Below are 21821 nucleotides of genomic sequence, written 5' to 3' on the forward strand. Positions count from 1 at the left end.
CAGACCAACAAAAACATGATCTGTCATATTTCTGAGAGAAATGTATGTTGAGTCTTCATTCTCTGGGACTTTAAGGAGACCAGTTAAAAATAAGTGCCAGTATTTTTCCTGCTTATGCATATTTGAAAATGTAAAATCTGGGAGAGAGACAGCAACAGAAGGAATTTTGATTCCAGTACCCAGTTCCTGAAATGGTTTCTCCTGTCTGTATCCCTACAGATCAAAACCAAATACAATAAATGCTGGTGTCTTTTTAAAAAAGTCTGGATGTTTACAGCAAGCATATAATTTTCCATGATTAAGGATGCCAACAAAAATAAAGAGTGATGATAAAAAGAAAAGTTTAATCATATATTTCAAGAAGCACAAATGGAACATCAGAAAACATCCCCCTTCCCTCATTTTGTACATTGTACACATTACTTTTAGTCCTTTACACACAGAAAATTTCCAGAAATCAGAAGCATAAAAGAGAAAAGCAATTTATGAACGGCAGCAATATTGGACGTACAATGTTCACTTTTACAGCATTTTGGTTGCAAAGAGACATTTTCCCACTTATTTAAAAAATATACATATATTTAAAGTTTTTGCAAGCAGGTCCAGGAGAGCAGGAAAACAAAACCACCTACAAACGACCACATGAGCCCAGAGCAGGAGTGAAAATTAAGACCTCATATACTAAGCAGAAAGGAGGATGGCTGAGTTATATAAAATACTTTTCTGTTCTCCTCTTGATCCCTTGGGTGTTCTGGATTAACTTGAGGCTTAAGCTGGATTCCAAGCCTGAGCTCAGGGCAGCTGAAGAAGACCCCTGACCTGTGGGTACCACAGGGACACCAGCAGGACGTGCCAGCAGATCCTGGTGATGGGCTGAAGCAGGAGCCCTTTTCTCTGCTCAAGCATCATCGTGGTTAGCTCTATATTTGTACAGTTTTTATGGGAAGAAATGAATGTGTTTGTGAGGCCAGCAAAGGCTGGAGGAGCAAAGGGATGGGAACAAGCACAGAGGCAGGGACTGAGATTTAAAAAAAAAATATAAATCTTGAAAACAAGCAACGTTAGCTAAAATATAAAAAAAAAAGGCAAAAAGAGTTGGTTTCTTCTTCAACCAAATCCAACAGTAATGCTGCCTTTGTCAACAACAGGGACAACATCTGCTTCCTGCAGCAAACGCTGAGCAAGTACACAACGTTAAGCCCTTGCCTAGAACCACTGAGACAGACACAGTTATTGAAACACTTTAGACTGTATTTTTCCAAATAGGGGTCCAGTCCAGTGCCAAGTCACTGCAAAGGCTTTCTTTGATTTTGGACAATGATGGCTCAAACCTTAGGAGATGCCAATATTGAAAATTTGGGTGTGAGCACTTTGCCCATCTTTGGGTCTACAAAAAGCTGAGTCTCTAACTGGTCAAGTTTGGTTTGCCTGAACTTTTCTGAATATCCTTGCATCCAAACTTGGTATGGCTATCATCAAAATCCCCTCATTAAACTGGGTTATACTCTGTGAACACTTATATTAATTGAGAGAAACAAGTGGAAATTAGTGGAAAATGGAAGGGAAATAGTTTTTCTTTTTGTAAAAATTGCAAAGAAAACTACGTAACCTTTATACAACCTAATAAACCAACACAACCTAGTCTATCTCTGGCCTCTTCCTGCCCCATCCTGCTTTACAAAAAAAACATTTTTTGGAGAACATACAGACTTCCAGACACTTAAATAAAAATGACATGGCAGTCAGAAAGTCCCCTGCAAACTCCAGCATTGTCTGAGCTGCATTCTTGTCCACCTACACCCTATCCCAAACATCCTGCCATTAATTAGCTAAATGTTCCAGCTAGTAAACAAGAATAACGATTGAGGGGGCTGGAAAAAGAGACAGAGACAGCCAGCAGATAGTCACAACAAACCAGCCCACTCACTGGTACATGGAGACATTGGAGCTTGTATTTTTTTTTCCTTCCATGGAGGGGAAAAGAAAATCACCTTAATATAATACTGTCTTTCCTGTTGCTGCAGCCACATCCACATCAGCAGGCGAGAAAAGTCATCCCATTCCTGCGGTAGGCACTCTGTCAGGGAAAGAGAAAATCTGCAGTGAATTATCACATCAGCTTCAACAAGGGAAGGAGGCAGAGAAAAGGCAAGGCTTTCTTCCTGTTTTGTAGGATATTCTGGCTGCAATCTAATAGTGTGCTTAATCTGAACATTTCTGGTGGGGAAGCTGTAAGCAACCACTTTGCCTATTAAAAAATCAGTGTGGTTAACAAGTGGTTAGTGACTCTATTTCAGGAGAGCAAGAGATAGGCAAAAATGTAACATCCTCCTTGGTTAATTGCCTGCAAAATAGATGAGGCCAAAAAGACACCATTATGCTGAATCTGTTTGTCCTTTATAAGCACATATTCTCTATTCACCATGTTCAAGAATCATTTCTAAACTGCCCGAACACTCTATAAATTATTGACTAATTGCAGTTTCCCAAACTTAATTTATAGTCTGAGTATAAAGTTATATAAACAGACACTGGTATAATCCTCGCCACTCCAAACCCAAATTAATCTTAAAGACTCTCTGGCCAGTAGGAAATAATTTGATATCCCATATATTGTAACCTGGGATGATGTGTTTCCAATGGTAAAGAAGCACAGGAGTCAAGTGGCTCTTGAGAAAATAATTTTAAAAGATCTTGTGGTATGGTCTCCCTAAAATACCTTTCATGAATTTTTAACAGCTCTTTCTGAATCAATATAGGAAACTATACCTTTTAATGCCCCTGGAAACCCTATAATGTAAGGAGATATTCTCAGTTTAAAAAAGACTTTTTTTTTCTATTAACAATATCTTTTAAAAAGCAAAGTAATTTAAATAGTTTTGCTTTATTTGGTTCACCTTCAGCAGCCATCCTGTTTTAAAAATGAAGATGTAGTCATCTATTTCATTACAGTTAGTGCTTCATCAGATTTATTTTGTATCCCTTCAGTCAAAGCACTTAGGAAGTGCCATGTATAACCACCATTTTTAGTGGCTCTACCAATTTCCTAATTAATTTCAGCCAGATCAGTTTCTCCTCTCTTAAACTAGACTTAGAGTAACATTAGGAATAAAGGATAACCTCAAACAACTTTGGATATAAATAGCATTTATGCTGAACTGCAAAGAAATAATTTCAAAACCAGCAAGGATATATTCAGAGAGACATTTTACAGACAGTGAATATGCAAAAGGAAATATGTACAAGATGTTCACTACAGCATCCTTTACATTAACACCACACTTCAGTCTGGAGATCTAGCAGCATATGGCATTAAAGTCAAAGAGCAGAACATCAGCTCTGGGATATACAGCCAAGACATGACAGTATCACCACAAACAAAACACAAAATAAATCCAAAGACTCTATACCCAAACATGAAATGCCCAAAACAGACTAGCCAATAATTTTGAAAGGATCCAATATATTCCCACAACCACAAGCAGAAAGTCCAAGGCAGTTTGGATGTTCAGCTTGCCCAAACCATTATGGCTGGTATTTGGAAGTCAATGCAAAAGTAATGTTTTTAACTGCTTGACCCCAATAGTTTCACAGGGCTTTACTGCCCAAGTGACAACCTTTAACACATAAACAAAATATTCAGGACTACTGTGCAGTTTGCTCAGAGACAAATGATCCTGAGTACAAAGTTGGATCTACATGAAAGATAAAAGGTTGAATTTTGCGAAAGGAATTTTGGTTGTGAAGCAAAGTTGGGCTTGGCTGGGCTCACCTGGGAAATAATGGAGTTTAACATTTTCCAACATGGGCAGTGTTGTACAGACAGTTATAGCTCTGCAAAGGTCATTTCAGAAGCCAGTTCCATGGCAGGCAGGATAACACCTTTGGAGAGTTGGGCACACCCACAGGTCTATATTTAGTGATATATTATAACAAGTGTGGCTATAGTTAGGATTGAAAACTATTTCCTACTTCACTCCCCCTTTCACATACTTTCAACTTTCTGAAACATTTGCCCTTGGGCTGAAATTTCCTCTGCTTTAATCTCTGCCTGAAGTTCACTTTCTTTGGAAAGAACCAGCAAAATTCTTGAAGCCATTATGAAGTTCAGCAATAATGAAAACAACACATTTTTTCCTTCCCAAGCCAGACAAAGTGATTCTGATATATATATGTATTTTGTTATGGAATTTAGCCATGAATTGAACCATTTTACCCTGAAACCATCTGTACCTTCAACCTCTGCATAAAGGTAACTGTTTTGAAAATCAGTATTTCAGAGGAGGGAGTTTGATTCATCCCATTCCATAACAAGATAACACTTCACTCTCATTTTGATACATTACTAGATAATAAAGGTTAACCTCCAAAATGCTTTTATGCAGAGCAAAAGTATTTTACAGACATCCCATCTTTCTGAATTGTACCAGATATCTTTAAGATCTATACAGCTGAATTTGTGATACTGAAAGACAGATCTTTACATGCCAAGAATCCTGAAGAGAAACAGCAAGATGTTTTTCATAAAACTCACATGTGTATGTGCCCTTGCAAGAGTTTAGATGGATGTGGCAGACATTTAATGTGGTTGGAGATAATTTAGAGGGTTTGGATGACACTTCTGGGTGCTTTATGCCACTTGGGCAGCATCCACATTTTAATTTTTTTAAAAATATGATTATTTGGCTCAGAATTACAGCTAGAGGATGATGCAGGCTCTTGATGTGGGATTAAAATAGCTGTATCCATTTTGCTGGATATGTCTTGCTGTCAAGAGATAACATAAGCCCCATGGTTCCTCCTGGAGCCCTTTTTGGAAAAGTGTCTACTGCATCCAAATTTTCTGTGTTTTCTCTCTTAAAATTTACTACCAGGCTGTGCTTTGACTTTTCCTGCTGTGGGCTGAGTCTCTGCTATGGCTGAAGTTCTCCATCCTCTTGCTGTACCCAGTATGTGCAGGGGTGGTCAAGGGACCAACTTTCAGACATGGGGAATCACCTAACCTGGCACAAACCAGACAGTTTGCCTTCCCAGAATGGCTTCCATGCCCTGAAAAGTTGATTTAACCTTTTTTGGCTTATCTAGCTCTCAGAGAAACTCTCCCTGCTCCTTGATATCACATGACAGGATTTTTCTTCCTTTTCTCTGACCTCCTTGAAGGTAAAAGGACAGATTGCTGCCAACAGAGGCAGAGGCTGCACAGGCTGTGACTATGTGAAAGCAGAAACATGACCTTCATCTTGTCCAGGCCACTCTTACCACCTGCTCCCATTTAGGGGAGGGTAGTGATGATTTTGCTTCTTAGTGCTTGCTTCCCAGTCCTACCCTGACCTAGTGGCTCCATCCCTGCCCTGGGATCTTTAACATCTCTTCTAACCCCAGCCATCCTATGATTCTACCCCATGAAGGCATCTCGTGAAGAACCTTCTCAGCCATCCTCTAAACAGGAATGCTCCCTTGGAAATGTTGCTCCTTCAAGTTGTCAAAGCACATTGGACTCTGACACAGGATCCTCTCAGTGCTATCATTATTTAATGAGTGAAGGCAGGTTTTTTTCCAACAATCTGAAAGGAGTCACAATGAAGCAGAAAAGATGGGCAGTGTTCACTGCTGTCAGCTGCCTAAAAGCTACATCTTGCTTTGCCTTTACTTTGGTGAAAGAAGGAAAAACTAACAGCTTAAAAAGCCAGCATGGCACATGGGAACTTGGCCAAGCAAATCCTCAAATTTCATGAAAAATCATCCATTTTCTACTCCTTTTGCTTCTGGTCCCATTTCTCTCCTGTAGTGGCAGCCCAAGGTGGTGTCATTAAGCACCAAAAAGCACCACTCCAAGAAAAGGGCAGCAAAATTTCTGCCCTCACAGTAGGTCCCATGAAATGGGATAGCTTACTAAAGAGCACATAGGACAATTTAAGGGACAGATAATTGTGTTTATTAGCAATTTAGGACTAGGAAAATGGCTTTAAACTGAAAGAGAGTAGGTTTAGGTTGGATTTTAGGAAGATATTGTTCCCTGTGAGGGTGGTGAGGCCCTGGCACAGGCTGCCCAGAGAAGCTGTGGTTGCTTCATCCCTGGAAATGTCCAAGGCCAGGCTGGATGGGGATTGGAGCAACCTGGGACGTGGAAGGTGTCCCTGCCCATGGCAGGGGGTGGGAACTGGATGATCTTTGAGGTCTCTTCCAACCCACACCAGCCTGTGATTCTATGATTTAAGGAAACAAGCCCCAGCCAAACATGAAGATGTGTGAGTACTCCTCAATGAGAGAACAGAGTAGATTAGAATACCAAGACTTCTGAACAGACACCTCAGCTAGAAATGGTTTCCAGTTAACAATTTACACTAGTGCATAATTTCACAGCTGTAGCATGATGAGAAAGAATAATTTTGGCAGGAGAAAGAAACAGCTGTGATTTTTGAGTGGGCTGAGGTTTAATTTTTATTTGGGATAAACTTTGGAAAGTCTGGGGTAGAACATCTCCAGCAGGCACCCAAGACACCAAAGTTTATTGGGCCAAATCCTAAATTGGTTTAAGTCTGCAGTTCTCCTTGCATTAAAGTTAAGCACAATGTCACACTGCAGGCCTGTTGTATCACTTAAAGACATTAAATCCTGAATTATAAGCTCTGTATAAGTGAGTTACAGACCAGCATTTATAAAACTTGAAGTCTCCCTTTCTTGGTGTCCTCTTGCATGTGTGTGGGCAAGTGGTTTAATTACAGTGCATAAAGTGGAATGGCAGACAGAGACATCCAAATCAAAGAGCAAGCCCTGGCTGAACTTCATTAGCAAACATAAATGCAAATAGGCACAGCTTGTTTGTGACATGCCACGGTCCTTTCCACCTTGGCTAATTTTACTCTATTCTCTGACATTTGCATAAATGTAAATCAAACCATATGACTTGAGCAGGTTTGTGATAGGGGAATCATATGTAAAACTTCTTTCCATTAAATAATTCTCTTCATGCAACCTTACAATGTCACTGTGAAAATCAGGGAGGGCTGGATCTCAGACAGTGAGAGCCTTTATTTAAGAACAGTGGAGGGAGCCCTGCCCTTTAAATAAGAGACATTCTTGGATCAGACACTGGCTGGCAGGATGGAAAAAAGGATGTAGCATTAACTTTCATTCCACTCCAAATAACCTGGAACCCATAAACCACCAAGATTCTCTAATTTTGAATCTGCTCCTTTTCTCCCTGTCTCTTCTTTCCATTTTATTTGGGAAATGTTAACTTTGAAATTTCATTAGCTTGCCATAATATCAAACAGGTCACCCTGGACAGATTCATAACTCTTTGTACATAAAAACATCTAGATTAAAACCCCTGTGATTAAAAGGTTATTCTAATTTTTCCCAGCCTGAACAGACAAACCACATGCAAAGAAGTGTCAGCTTATTTAGAGATTAAAATAATAATTAGTTTAAGAGGCAAAGTATAAGCAACAGTGTTTGAAAAAGAAAACCCATGTGTTGTTTAGAATTAGTTGCTTCTGTTTAAGTTTAAATAAATTTGTGTGGATATAAACTCACTTTATTAAAAGTGCATCCATGTTACAAAAGAAATATAATGGATAATTCTCCCTCCAATTTAAAACAATAGCACTGAAGGCTCTAATTCCACAAACCCATCTTTAATCAGTAGCCAAAGCACAGATGTCTGATATTACTCAAAGGATGAGGGAGTGCTTTATGTGTGTAATGTCTTGTACATGGTCAGTAATGAATTACACACCCCAAATATGTATCTGAGGACACCCAGGTTTAGCATGTTGCAGACTTACTTGTATGATCTGCCCTGCTGCAGCCATGAAATCTCATGGATTTCATTTATGGTGAGGCCAGACCAATGTGCTGAGAGCTACAGCACCCATCTGTCTATACCTCAGTCCCTCTGAAAGCACAACCACATTGGTGCTTAGATCCCAGGAAACCTCAGTGAGGTGTAAGAAACACCAACAGCTGCATTCCTCAGGTCTGTTCCTTGAGTCCTCAGCCTGGTGCCCATGCCGAGTACCTGCCCTCAGGAAGGGGGCAGACATCACAAGAACACTTCATGCAGGCACCCACAAACATCCCACAGTGATAAAAGCACTGTTCCAATAAACTACCATCAACAAAATGCTTCCCTGCAAAGTCAGATCTGGGCTTTGGTTGACCTTTTATCTGCCAGTGGCATAAACTTTTAAAATAATTTTGTAAAACTGGGCTGCTGTGTACAGGAATGGGACATATCCAGGATATATCATCCAAGTCTAGTAAAGAACATAGTCAAGATCTCAACTATCCAACTTTTTTATTGTTGTTCTCTGCTTCTGGGATAAATGACATTCCCAAGGCTGATGGAAATGTAGGATCACTGGAAAACAAGGACCAAATGGATTTCTCAGATACCCTGTGTAGTACCACCAGTGGATGGAGAACAAAATGTAGGGCTTGTACTGCTGTCCTCCAGTATGTTTGGCCAAAATTGCAATGCTGCAGTTAACCAGAAAATGTTGCTCTCAGGGCTGGGCTGGTATTGTAAAAAAAAAAAAAAAAAAAAAAAAGAAAAAGAAGGCAAAAGGATCTTGCTGCTTCTGTTGCAGCAAGAACTGGGGTGTGGGACTGGGTTACCAATGTCTGCCAAAAAAGAAAAAGAACAAAATTGGTGGGGAGAGAGGGATCATTTTAAGTCTCTCAGAGGGTACTGTAAACAGTGGAGAAAGAAGGAAAAAACGGAACTATAAAACAATACTTGGCAGCTAGCTTTGCAAAACAAACATATTTTCATGAAGTCTTTCCCATCACTGCCACCAGCTTTAATGGGCTTTATTTGTCTGAGAGCAAGAAACCCTTTTTAATTGTCAGAGGAAAGGCAATGCTGCTTTGCACACTGATAGAAATTCCTGTTCTGAGCCCTTCCACCACACGCTGCTCTCCATTCACAGTCAGGGAGAGGAATCCCTTCCCCCAGGCTGCAAAACCTGTAGCAGGGCTCCATCACCACTCTTCCCTGGACAGCATCAGCTGCTTCTCCTGTGGAGAAAGTTGAAATCCAGCAAGTTCCTCTTGTTGTGGGTCTAATGGCCCATAACTGCCCAGGACACAGTGCTGGCCAAGCACACAGCAGGTCTCCACGAGACCTTGATGGATATGGCCTGTTGGAATCCAGCATAACTGGGAAAGTTTAAAACTCCCTCACCAACTGGAAATGCAGTGGTTCATGAGTGTCCCTGATCTCCTCATGGGCAGTGCAATTAGTTCACTTATATTTTTACAAACTGTTCAAAACACCTGGAGTTGCTCAAGGGTCAAACTCTCCTTTCCTGATGTGCCTCAACTCGCTGCTTTCCCTGCACAGCAACAATAATGTACACAGGGAACTTTATTATGTCTGAGAATTAAATTAAAACTGGAAGTCTTGAGACTTTAGGTATGACTGGACACTAAAACCTCTGGTTTATGACTCAGGGCACTGCACAGTCCCATGTGAAAATATACCACTAACAATAAAAACTCGTTCAGCCTGAGAGCAATTCAGCACCAAACAACCTGGATGGCTCCCTGTCTCCAGGGATGACTTTATTTGACCTTTTAAGGTTTTCTTCTACTGCTGTAGAAGCTCAGGGTTGTTTCTGTAGGAAGTGACAGAAGAGGTTAAATTCCCTCGCTGTGTCACTGCTCATGAACTCAGCATAGGAGCTAAAGAGGAAATTTATTTGGAAACAATATGGTGTGGTACAGTTGTCTGAGCACAAGGGCAGGAGCCAGGGCTGGGCTCTGCTCCCAGCTCTGACACTTACTTGCTGTGTGGCCTCAGACAAACCACTTAGTGTCTCTGTGCTTCCATTTCCCCTGCCTTTGAAACAGAAATCCTATCACTCACTGAAAACTTTTTTTTTGAGGATTGCTTGATTACAGAGCTCATACACGACACTTTGAATACATTGTATACTATGCATAATGATTATTTTCATTGCTTTATAGCTTCCATTGTAATGGCTATAATATCAGATGTATAGAAAAGGATGCTGAAATTGACAGCTATTTCACAGGAGGAGCAGGCATGAAATTTTGAAATTTGGAATTAAATTATTTGGGCAAACCAACAGAGTTCGCTTACATTTTTCCCTTTTTGTAATGAAACTGAATTTGTTACAAAAAGCAGCATCTAATGGCATTTTGCAACACACTTCTCCCCCGCCTCCTGAAAGCATCCTGCAAACTCTCTCTGCAGAGGGCACAGCACCTCTGCTCTCTCTTTGATTCAACAGAGCATTTCAGTGGGGAGCCAAGAGACCAACCAACAGCTCAGGTCTGTGAAGAGAGGAATTTTCTCAGCACTTGCTGGTGGCAGCACTGGGGTGCAGCCACTCCTCGCCCTGCCCAGCCCTGACTGATGTGCTCTGTCTGCAGAGGGGCGCCGGCGCACCGGAGCCGTGGGAGGTCAGAGGAATTAAGGTAATGCATCAGTGGTTGCCAGTGAAGGAGATGGGAAGAGGGGGAAAAAAAAAAGGAGAAAAAAAGAGAGGCAAAAGAAATATACTATTTCAATCAAAGTCTGAAATTTGTAGAAGTGGTTTTGGTCTCAATATAGAAAAAATATTTATCCAAGAAACTCCTACTCGGGTGCGAACATCCTACTTCTAGTGGGATTTTGTTTGGCAAAGTGCTGTGAAGGAGTGGAAGCTAATACAGAACATGTCTATAAACAAATATATTTATTTAGTACAGATTGACACATTCACTAGAGTATTTCAGTGATTACACGTGTAAAACTATTTCCTATAGTGGTTTCCTTTTGTGATTCTGCTAATTTATTCAATCCAGCCCATTTTCATGCATTGAATGTTATGAGCCATTTCAGCCACCCAGACTGAAACACGTTTGGAGACTACATGCCTGTTTTTTCATTTCATCATCTACACATAATTATTTGGTGATATTAGGAATTTGAGCTCAAATGGAAGCCAACCAACATTTTAATAGCTTAAAAATCACACAAAATGAAGTCTGCCCTGAGGTTAATGAATAAGAGCCAAATCTTGAGGCTCTTGCTCAGTTTTTACTCACTCCTTATTCAGGCAAAAGTTGAATCAATTGTAGTTGGACTGATTAAAACCAGAAGAACATATATTTGGACCTTTCTCTCAGGTAAAACAGAATAAATTACCTAGGATTAGGCTGCAGAATGGCATCCAATCGATCTTTCACATGTATTTCTGAAACACACTGGAGAAAAAAGCCAAGTGCTGAGGTGCTTTAACCAGTTAAACCAATATTTTAGCAGCAGAATAAATTACTATGCACTACCAAGTTTTATGACATTTATATTAGAAATAGCCCTGAATCAAAATAGGTTTCCTGGTCCCTCCTGGACTTCTGAAAATCAGGATCAAATCCAAACTTAAAAAATGGTTCACTATGGATGAAAGCCAAATGTCCCTATCCTTCAAAACAAAGCTCCATCCTTAATTTGAATATTAATCCAGGCATGTATTGATACAGGTATTTGATTTTTGATGACAGCAAGCATTCATAATTTAGGAAATTAAAAGTTATTCTTTCATTACATGCAGGATATCCTACTCCTTAAAGTAGGCAAAGAATGCAATATGCCTCTAAAAAATACAAAGCAGAGCAGTTAATTGCTTTGAACAGTTAACACTTCACTAGTAATTGGTGATAATCACAGAAGGATGCTTCTCCCTTAAGTCACAATTCATTTAAGTATTGGGCCACTCTCAGCAAAGTAATGACACATTTATCCCATTCAAGCCAGACTTAAGCATGGGGATTTGGAAAAGAAAGGAGTATGAGTGACTGATTTCTTCAATACATACAAAGCAAAGAGAAGAAGGAAAAAATGGGTAACAAAAATGAAATGGTCAATGGGTAGATGTGGCAGCTGGGGACTGGTTTTAGTGCTGGGCTTGGCAGTGCTGGGTTAATGGTTGGATTCAATGATCTTAGAGAGCTTTTCCAACCTAAATGATTCTATGATTTGTGAAAAACACCAGACCCCAACTGGGTCTGGGTGACAGTGGCCCTGCTCACTGCCTCCTGCAATTCCATCTCAGTGCTGAGCACATGAGGAGCTGGACTTGGGGATGGCTCTGTTTGTACAGGAGGGAGTTGGGACATGGGAAGAGGGCAGTGCCCTCCTGGCCACCACTCATGCTGCAGAGCCTGGTCCTGCTCTCCCCAGCACTTCCTACCTGCAGGACAAACTCCTTCCTGTGTTCAGCAGGGTCTGATGAGCACACACCATGCCAGGGGCACACTGCCCAAAGCCCCACAGGCTCCTGTGCTGGGCAGCCTGCACAGGGGAGAGCCCTCATTGCACCTTCAGAGAGCTGCAGGCAAGTTATGAGCTGCAAGAAAGAGCCAAAGAACTTGGGATCCCAAGGAAAGGAAGGCTTTTCATTACATTATACTTTTAAAATGAGATTATATCCACAATCATATCTTGGAAAAGCTGGTTCATGAGTGGACAGAGACTTCACGTCTCTCTAATGTACAGCTCAAGTTATCTTTAATCTTTCTAAATGTCTTTCTGTCCCTCTATTTCTTACCTGCCAAATATCTTGGCCAAATGGGTCATCCCAGGGACACTGGATGGTTGCTGAGAACATCAGGATTCAAAAATGTCCCTCCTAGAAGTGACTAAATATTCCTTTTGGTAGTTTCTGACTGATTGGCTGTGGGTGGGGGGTGGGCAAATAATATTAACTTTGTGAGGCAAATAAAATAACTCTGCAGACTCAGAACCTTCATGCTATACTCCCCCTATAAAGACCTAATTTCACATGTCACTTCCTATGGCACATGCTGCTTAAATGAAACTTATTTTGAAATGTAAGGACAGACCAATGCCATCAACAATATCTCAGTGGTCTGACCCATCACATCAAACTTTCTTTTCTTCTTTACCACATCTCATCTTTTTCCCTAGTATCCAGTTTAAGAGCAGACACACATTTAAATGCACATCTATAAAAGTGATACTCCTCTGAAAACAAACTGGCCAGGCCATGAGATTCTTCTGGCTGATTGCCATTGTTCAGTCACTAAATATGGGTTTAGGAATAGGGAGATGGATTACTCGCCTGTAACCCCACCACGGGCTTTTCATGATATCACAGCCCATATTTTTTTAATAACATGGAGGAATATTTAAATCCTGTATGGAATTTTTTTCATACGTACTTCTTTGATGTTAGAACATTTTGATTTGTGTGCATGCTGACACCAGAACATCTAGATTACTGCATGTTCATTTATCAGAGACTGCAGGGTTGATCCTGTTTGGATGTGCAATTATTGCATCAAATAGATAATGTGGGCTGATCATGCTGACAGTAACCTCCCCACTTCCAGTGGTTGGACATGAAAGAACACAAAATAATTACTGTAAATGAAGAGTTAGTTAAGTCTCATTAAATGGTATTGTTAAGTAAAACAATAAAAGAGTTTACATTTTAAAAAAGCAGAAAGGTGGTAGGGAAGTAACTGAGCCCCAAACCTAGAACACGTTGCAGTTCCTGGATTTAAAGCTAATGGGACCCAGTGGATCCAGGCTTCAGCAAAGAGAGAGCTGTTGTCTCCATCACATTATTTATTGTAATGGTGTAACTCCTTTTTCCTTTGTTTCTCTTTCTCCCCCCAGCAGAATGGCTGTTGGTAAGATGGGAATGTGAAATCCAGGTTTTTGTCTCTCCAGTAGCTCTGAATTTCCTGGCTTTGTGGATTGAAATCAGACCCTCATTTCACTTATGTGCATTTTGTTTTGGGTAATTGACATTAATTTTTAGGTTGCATCACTGGCATCAATCAGCACTGCTCTCAGAGGACTAGAGTTAAGGGGCCACAATAAAAGGGCATGATATTGTTTCTTTTGTTTTATTTTTGGAGCACTTTGACTACTCTATACTTTTCCAGTGGATGTTACATTCTTTTTGGGTGAGACAGTTTAAAACATTACTGACTGTCTCATTTAAAAGAATACTTTGGCATTACAGTGAATAGTTGGCTCCAGAGGCTGGGACAGTCAAGGCTGGTAAAAATTCAAGTTGATACCTTTTGTCTACGTAACACTTTGAAGAAACTATGAAACGACAGCACATTTCTTTAGAGAGAGCCCTGCTGCCCATTACAGATGTTTCCCATATGGTAAGGGGAAGGTTGGTCCCTTCCCCCTCCACTCATCAGTGTTCTCACGTCGTAGCAGGAATCTACAAAGACAACCAGGCTGTCAATGACACCGCACAGAAGCCTCCAGCAGCACCTACTGCCAAGGAAGAAGCTGATTTTCATTGTCAGGGCACAAATATACTCCATGGCAGCCCATTGATGGGAGACTCTTCAGCTTCCTTTTCACCAGTGTATGGCACAAAAACCCTGGAGTAAACGGCCAAGAGAAGCCAGACTTGGTTTCAGATGCTAAAATGATGAGATGGAGAAGACAGAATAAATCAGTAGAGATTATTGAAGATTATCCTCCTGCATCAACTGGTGGGCTCAACACTTTCTCCTTCAAATCGTCATTGGTGGAAAGAAAAATTCTTTCTAACACAAGATCACGATTTTTAGGGAAAAAGAATTTGAGGCACTTCAGTGGGGCTAAGACCTATTTTTTTTGGACACTGGGACATACACAGATTCACTGGTAGGTCTTGAGAACAGACAGCCATGGGGGTAGAGAACTGGCCTGTTGCCCCATATTTTGCCAAGGAGTTCATCATCCTAGCTGTTCTCAAGATGTTCATAAATCCCAATACTTTTTGTATGCTGGAGCTATTCTAACACTCATGTCTTGAATGCAGGTGTGACTTTCTAAGAGTTTAATGTGTAATTTAGACATTTTGTCATCTTGTCCACTCCTTTCCCAAACCACAAAGTTATCTTATTTCAAAAGTAAACTTCAAAATAAATAAGAAGGTGAACATACATGGAGTTTGTGATTAAAAAAAAAAAAAAAAAAAAAAGAAAAGAAAAATCCCGTTTGCCTATTTTCCTACACTTTTGGTTTTAGACAAGGTATGGGACCATCTAGCTAGTCTAGTTTATAAAGGACCATTGTTTTTTCATGCCAAACAATCTCAGTAATATACATACATTTAACTGGTATATTTGGCCATTGGCTATTACATATTATTGCATAATAGTAATATAATATTCTAACATTTCTACAAAATAAACTTTAATGCTGAGATTTTGAAAACCAGCTACTGATCTTAGCTGGCCATTTCACCAGTAGCTATGTGGCTAAAATCTTACACAGATTAAGAAATAAACCTTAAATAATATCTAGTTAAATGTTTCTTCTTTGCTTTTTCACTATTACTACCTTCTCAGCTTTCTAAAAGGTGCACCACTATTAACTCATTTCTTAGAAATGACAAAATATTCCCCAATAAATGGAATAATTTTCATTTTCCTCTCACCATATTTTTCTGTTCACCTTTTCCTGTTCCTCACAATAGCATTTTTTCCTAATTCTTTATTACCAATTCTACTCAACTTTAAAGATAGAAATCTATCCTTCCATTTATCTGTCTTTGCCCTCCAGTCCAGCTTATCCACCCTTCAGTTCCCAGCCCATTCTCCCATCTTTCCATAACTCATTACTTCAACTTCCTTCTGACCAGCCTATCTCTGTCTCTGCTGTTTTTCTTTCCAACCTGATTTCTGCAGGTCCTTTTCTCTTACCAACATCATCTCCTCTGTACAGAAGTGAAGGGCTTCTGTGTCCTAAAATAATTCCATCCAAAATTTGCTTCATCCTCTACTAACCACATTAGGGGTCTACAAATATAACTGCAGATGTTTCAGAAACTGTAGAAAAAGAGATAAACTGCTTGTTGTAGAAAAGTTTTGGCAATACCAAAGAGGGCATTGCCCACACAAGAGAAACTCAGTGCTTGTGAATAGGAGCAGAAGAATCCTAAACACCAATTTGGAACTGCCAGCAGTTGTCACTCAGGGCACAACAGAGCCCTCAAAAGCTTGGGGGAGCTTTCATACCTCCCACAAGCTAAAGTCCAAAACTGGATATTAAATACAAATGAAGCATGTATTTTTTTTTTTTTTTTTTTTTTTTTTCCCAGTGATATTCAGTTTGCTTAAGGAGAAAAAAGTAAGAAGGAAAATAAAGGCCACTCACAACCTTGGTGTCACAGAGAAGATTGCTGATGTCCAGTCCATTGAAGAAATTTCTCAAACCCACTTCACCTTTGTGGGAACATTCTCCTGCTGAAAGTCTGGGCTTGGGTGACATGAGGTTTGCTGGATAAACTCTCACACCATCTTTACTACCAAACTTTCATTTATTCTTGATAAACTGGTGTCACTTAATGTTGTTTCTTTCATTTGTCTTTAGATGGGCATGATTTAACTGGAAAGCATGACTGAGTCTCACAGAGCCCTTAGCAAATGAAGAGATACTGCAGCAGAGCATGTTTTGGGGTGATATTTATTCCTCCAGGGGTGCTGTAGATGGGGTGAATCATTGATTCTACCCACTGAGAACCACTGATCTAAGGTTCACAGTGAGGAAAGTGGGGCTCCCCCACAGGTTCAGTGGGGGAGGAAATTCCTTCATTCTCAAGAAAACAACCCCTTTTTGCCATGTTCCATGTGGAACTTTCAACAGGTGTTAGAGAGTAAAAAGAGAAGACAACAATATATAACAAATAAAGAAATGAATGGATAAAAAGATAGATGAGTAAAATAGCTTGGTCCTGATTTGGGAGAGAAGACAGCTGCAGAATCAGCTTTGGCTTTTGAAAGTTCTGGGCCAGGGAGCCAAACAGGGGAACATTTTTGACTTGTGGGCAAATTTTATCAGGCACCAGGCAGAGTCAACCAACCACTTACTCACAGGCCACTTGCCCAGTTTGAAAAGGGAACAATTTTCAGTCTTTGACAGATTGGACTTGAACAGGCACCAGAAGTGAAAGCATCTATTGTCCATTATCCATCCCAGCCCTGAGACTTCCAATTTCTCATTTACCATGTAGCCTGCTCAGAAAAGGTTTGTCAAGCAACAGCCTCTCTAAACAAATTACATTGAAATTCCTTATACTGTGCCACATACTTGACTTGCTGTTCCAGAAAGAGCCACATAATAAGTTTCTAACAAGGACACTGGCTATTAAAGCACTCTCAATTTTCTAGGTCAAAGAGGTGAAAAGCAAAGTCAAAATAATTGAAACAAAATATTCTATAAATCATGGGTATTTACTTACAAAAAAGTATGAAAAAAAAATATATGAAGAGACCTGCTGCTACACTAACCAAAATTCAGCTAGCTATTTTGAATTACCATATTCTTGATGAAAGCAAATTTTAAGGTGCCAGAGTTGGCTTTTGGAAATACCCAAACAGTTCAAAACCAAACAGAGCTTAGCAGCACCTTTTTTCTTTTCCCACTTCTTCCTCCAAAATATATAAGGCAGACATGGCAAAGAAATACACTACTAATGCATGCTGTTCCTTTTTTATCCACTTAAATATGAAAAGTAGATACTTTCTAAAACATATATGTTTGCTGAGGTAACCCAGGGATTTAAACTAAGGTGCAAAAGTTCTTAATGCATTTTGTGAAGAGGAAATTTTTTAGAACTGCCATCTGTATCTCCTTCTTTTGAGAAACATTAAGATCTGAGCTTTCTGAAAATAACCTTGCATCATCTCAGTATACTTTGAGATATTCTTTTTCACAGTATTGCATCTTTATATTAGTACACAAGAAAAAAAAATGCTGCAGTTTTCTTCTTTAGGAGATACACCTTATTTCAACTTCTTAAAGTGTTTCAATCTATATTTACTGTGGAGACTAACACAGTTTACCCATTTTTTCAAGGAACATGCTTCTTCAAGAATGTAGTTATATGCAGTTATAACTCCTATTTCTTAGTTTTCTAAGTTTTTATCTGTGATAAAATGATTTTCCAATGGTTGAGTAAAACTCATTGAGAATGCACATGCACTTAGCTAATAAATCATAGAATCACTGAATGGTTTGGGTTGGGAAGGACCTTAATGGTGATCTCATTCCAGCCCTTTGCCATGGGTAGGAACACCTTCCACTAGACCAGGTTACTTGTTGATTTAGCAATAAACAGAAAAAATGAAGGGGCAGATTGAGGACCTAAAAGGAGGGAAAAAGAGCTGCAATCTGCCCAATACAAGTGAAATCAGAAGGAAGTGGGTACGAAGAGCTGTGGATGCTCCCATTCCATCCCATCCCATCCCATCCCATCCCATCCCATCCCATCCCATCCCATCCCATCCCATCCCATCCCATCCCATCCCATCCCATCCCAGAACAGTCACTGATGGTGGGCTCCAGGGACCCCCAGATGTGATCCTGCCCAATCCCACACTTCCTGGAAAAAAAAAAACAAAAAAAACAAAAAAAACCAGTTGGGGTTGGCTGTGGCACCACTTGCCTTCCTCCTTCTGAATCCAGAGGAGGAAGGATCAGGATAAATTATAGGTCCCTGCACGAGCTCAGTGTGTTTCTGTTGACGCCATCTGGAAGCAGTGACAATGCCACTGTTAGTGGGGGCGTCACTACAGAGGATCTGCTGCCTCTATTGAAACCAGCCATGCTGTGTGCTGCCTCATGATGCATGTTTGCTCTCATTTCCTCCCTGACAGTTCATTCCTAAAGCTGTCAATATCCCCTTAACCTTCCTGGCAGTGAAACTCTAAAACCAAGTCCTGTTTCAGCTCTGATTTTGAATCTCAGTTGTGAAAAGCAATACCAAAGGCTGAGTTTATTTTACACCATTGGCCTAATCTAAATCATGCTATAGGTGGGGGGGATTTTTTTCTTGCTTATACACATCATAAAGCAGGATACAACAATGTGATAGCCTAAAACTAATTCTTTGATTTGATGGCAGAGTAGCAAATGTTCTTTATTTGTAACTGACAGATCCTGCAGATTTCAAAGGCCAGAAGTGTCCTGTAATCAGGGCAATTGCTCACACTCAGTTCATACAGTTTAAAGTCAGAAGGGAAAATTAGATCATCTAGTCTGACCTCCCACATACCACAAACCACAGAATTTCAGCCAGTTGCCCTTATTTTGGGCCAGTAACCAGTTTAACAAAAGCATATTTTCCAGAAATTCATTTGACCTCCACTTGGAGTCATCAAGAACGAGACAATGCAGAACTTGGTACTTTGTTCCACTGTTAATTGCCTCGTGCCTTATTTCTAAGTTGAATTTCTCTGGTATTACTTTTCTACATAAATACAAGTTACAAGAACAGCAATTACATCTGTCTCCACAATAATGGTGACATTAATGTGAAAAGAGCATGTCCAAGTGGGATACTAAGAAGCATTTTGGCCACATGCACAGAAATATTTAAGCATCAGCTGATCCAGATGAGCCCATTATTGGATTTACTAAGATGTCTGAATCAGGTAAAAAAGGATCCATCTGTGGGAATATTTTAGTTTGGATCAGGGGTGTGCTTTGGAAACAAATCTTCCATTCATCCTCACTTACTGCACATCATTTTGTACTGTAGCATGATTTCAGAGCACAATCTACCTGGTCTTTTTTTTGGGTAAAAGCAAATCAAAAGATGCACTCCAAACAGGCATTCAGTCAATGAGGCCAGATTGGACCCAGTGCTAGACTGAAAATAAACCCCACTAAAATGCTCATTGTGTGCATGGAGGGTGAGCACCAACTATTTGTCTTCTACACATCTGCTCCTATTTGTACTGCTGGCAAAAGCCCAGAATCATGGAATCATAGACTGGCTTGGGTTGGACATGACCTTAAAGTTCCAACCCCTCTGCCGTAGGCAAGGATACCTTCCACTAGATCAGATTGCTCTGTCACAGCCTGATTCCTAAAATCCCTAAAGCAGTCACAGTCTAATCCCCTCAACTTTAAGGAACCTCATGCCAGCAGCAGTAGAGAATAGAAAACCAAGATTTAGCAAATAATTTCAGAAGAATGGTTATAGGTGGAATTTATTTAGTTGAACAATATGTGGGTATTAATCCACAATCTGAAGAACAATGGCAGTGATCAAAAGCTACTACAGTCAGGAGAGTTCCTTTTTATTTTTCCAGTGGTATCCTTTCTTTTAGAAAATAACAAATATTGTAGACAAATTCACCTGGCTGATCCTGGAAAGATCAAGTCAAAAACTAAGGGGTTCTAGGAGAACCACCAGGAAAAGATAATGGAAAACACTGACATGGAAAGAATACAACAAATTTCACGTAATAAATCACAGAATTCATGATTCAGAAATGGCCATTCTGCAACACTTTAAAGATAAATTGTCTAGTTGTTCTAAGTCTTTCTTACTGGTCAATGACCTTTAATATACTGTCCAAGGGAAGAACAAAGTAACATCTTCAGAACTTGCATCCATTTACCCAACCCAGAGACACAGACCAATTAAGCACTTTATGCTAGAGGAAGCTTAAAATGAGACATGCAATTCCACACAAGACCACTTAAAGAAGTTGTTTTTTGTGGCTACCAGACCAGCAGTGCCATTCTCAGCAATAAGTGTTCCTGCTTGGGGCAGAAACTACCAAGAAATGAGCTAAGAGCAGCAAGCAGATGGACAGATCAATGGCCTTCAAAATATTTTTTTTTAATTTTTGTTTGCGAAACATCCTGGAGAGTGTATAAAAGCCAATGCATGAGTGACCATGGCAAACCAAGTTTTATTATGGAGCTCTTGAGGGAAGTGATTGGCACAGCAGAAGTAAGTCTTAGTTCACCAGAGTTTTCTCCATTTTTCAAACCACAATTCCTTTGCAAGAGTTGAGAGGCAGAGGAGGTATCAGACTGGCCAGTATGTCCCCTTTTATATCTCAATCCCTAATTATCCCATCTTCTCAGAACACAACAGTAGCAAATAACTTCTATAAAGGGAATTAATAGAAATTTCAGCTTGCATTTTCAGAAGAGCACAGCCTCTCATTAGTTTTTCAATTAAAAAAGAAAAATCTTTTATTTTCTTTGAATATTTGTAACTTTCCAAATGATTGATCTCTTTCTCATTTCTTTTTTTTTTAATTTCTCCTTTCTGGGATGAAGGAAAAAAGCATTGAAATATCCCAAAAACAATGAAAGTACTTGTTCCAGCCAGGGCCAAGTACCAAGACAAAATGCACAAAAGCTTTGCTCTCAGCCTCCCAGCAAAGGTCTGTCAATACTCAAGTCTGAAATACACTTCAGAAAAGTGCAAATAGAGTTCATGCTGATCTAATCAAGGACTTTTTTGGATATCCAGGACAGGAAATAGGTGCTAATTTAAAATGAGATTTTAGGTTTTGGACTGTCTGTGAAGGTAATTAACATCTACAACTACTTTACAAAATATAAACTTGGCGCCTTTGAATACTGACACAACTGAAAGAAAAAAGAAATTCCCAACAAAATGGGGGATCTGAAAAGAATAACAAGGTGATTTTGAAATCCTTGCAAGGTTCCGAGAAGTCTCTTTGGTCTTTGACTCTTTGGCTGGTGATGCTGGATATATGCAAACAGTAATCAGTTCCAGGCCTGCAGTAGCAGTGCTCACTCATAATAGAATAAAATTATAGCTTACATAGGAACTCAGAATTGAGAGAAATCTCTGACTCTTTGGCAAGGAAAAGTATCAGGAAAGCAGAGGAGTGGAGAAGAAAGGTTGCAAGGAATAAAAGAAAATTACACTGTTCAGACTAATTACGCAAGACAGAAGAGAAGAGGGGCAGAAGGACAGCAGCAGCACAAGGATTACAAAGAAAGCTCAAGAATAAATGGATGTGGCACAAGTCAAAGAATTTGACAAGGG

The 21821-nt window shown here is 39.9% G+C and overlaps 1 protein-coding gene across 7 annotated transcripts in view; it reads right to left on the minus strand.

Moving 5' to 3' along the window:
* Window positions 1-324: 324 nt before the first annotated feature.
* SUPT3H (SPT3 homolog, SAGA and STAGA complex component) overlaps window positions 325-21821 on the minus strand; it is a 252169-nt gene continuing 230672 nt past the window's right edge. For 4 of the 7 annotated variants that reach the window (XM_056487557.1, XM_056487550.1, XM_056487556.1 and 1 more), the window contains one exon: window positions 1931-2077. Coding sequence is in view for 3 of the 7 variants with exons in the window: in XM_056487552.1 (XP_056343527.1) it covers window positions 2053-2097 (45 nt within the window). In the remaining 4 variants the exon portion in view is untranslated. Of the gene's footprint in view, window positions 2098-21821 lie in introns of all 7 variants that reach the window. The other 3 variants (XM_056487554.1, XM_056487555.1, XM_056487552.1) reach the window with 2 other exon arrangements.

Source organism: Oenanthe melanoleuca, chromosome 3, assembly GCF_029582105.1.
Source record: "Oenanthe melanoleuca isolate GR-GAL-2019-014 chromosome 3, OMel1.0, whole genome shotgun sequence".
Classification (NCBI taxonomy): domain Eukaryota; kingdom Metazoa; phylum Chordata; class Aves; order Passeriformes; family Muscicapidae; genus Oenanthe; species Oenanthe melanoleuca.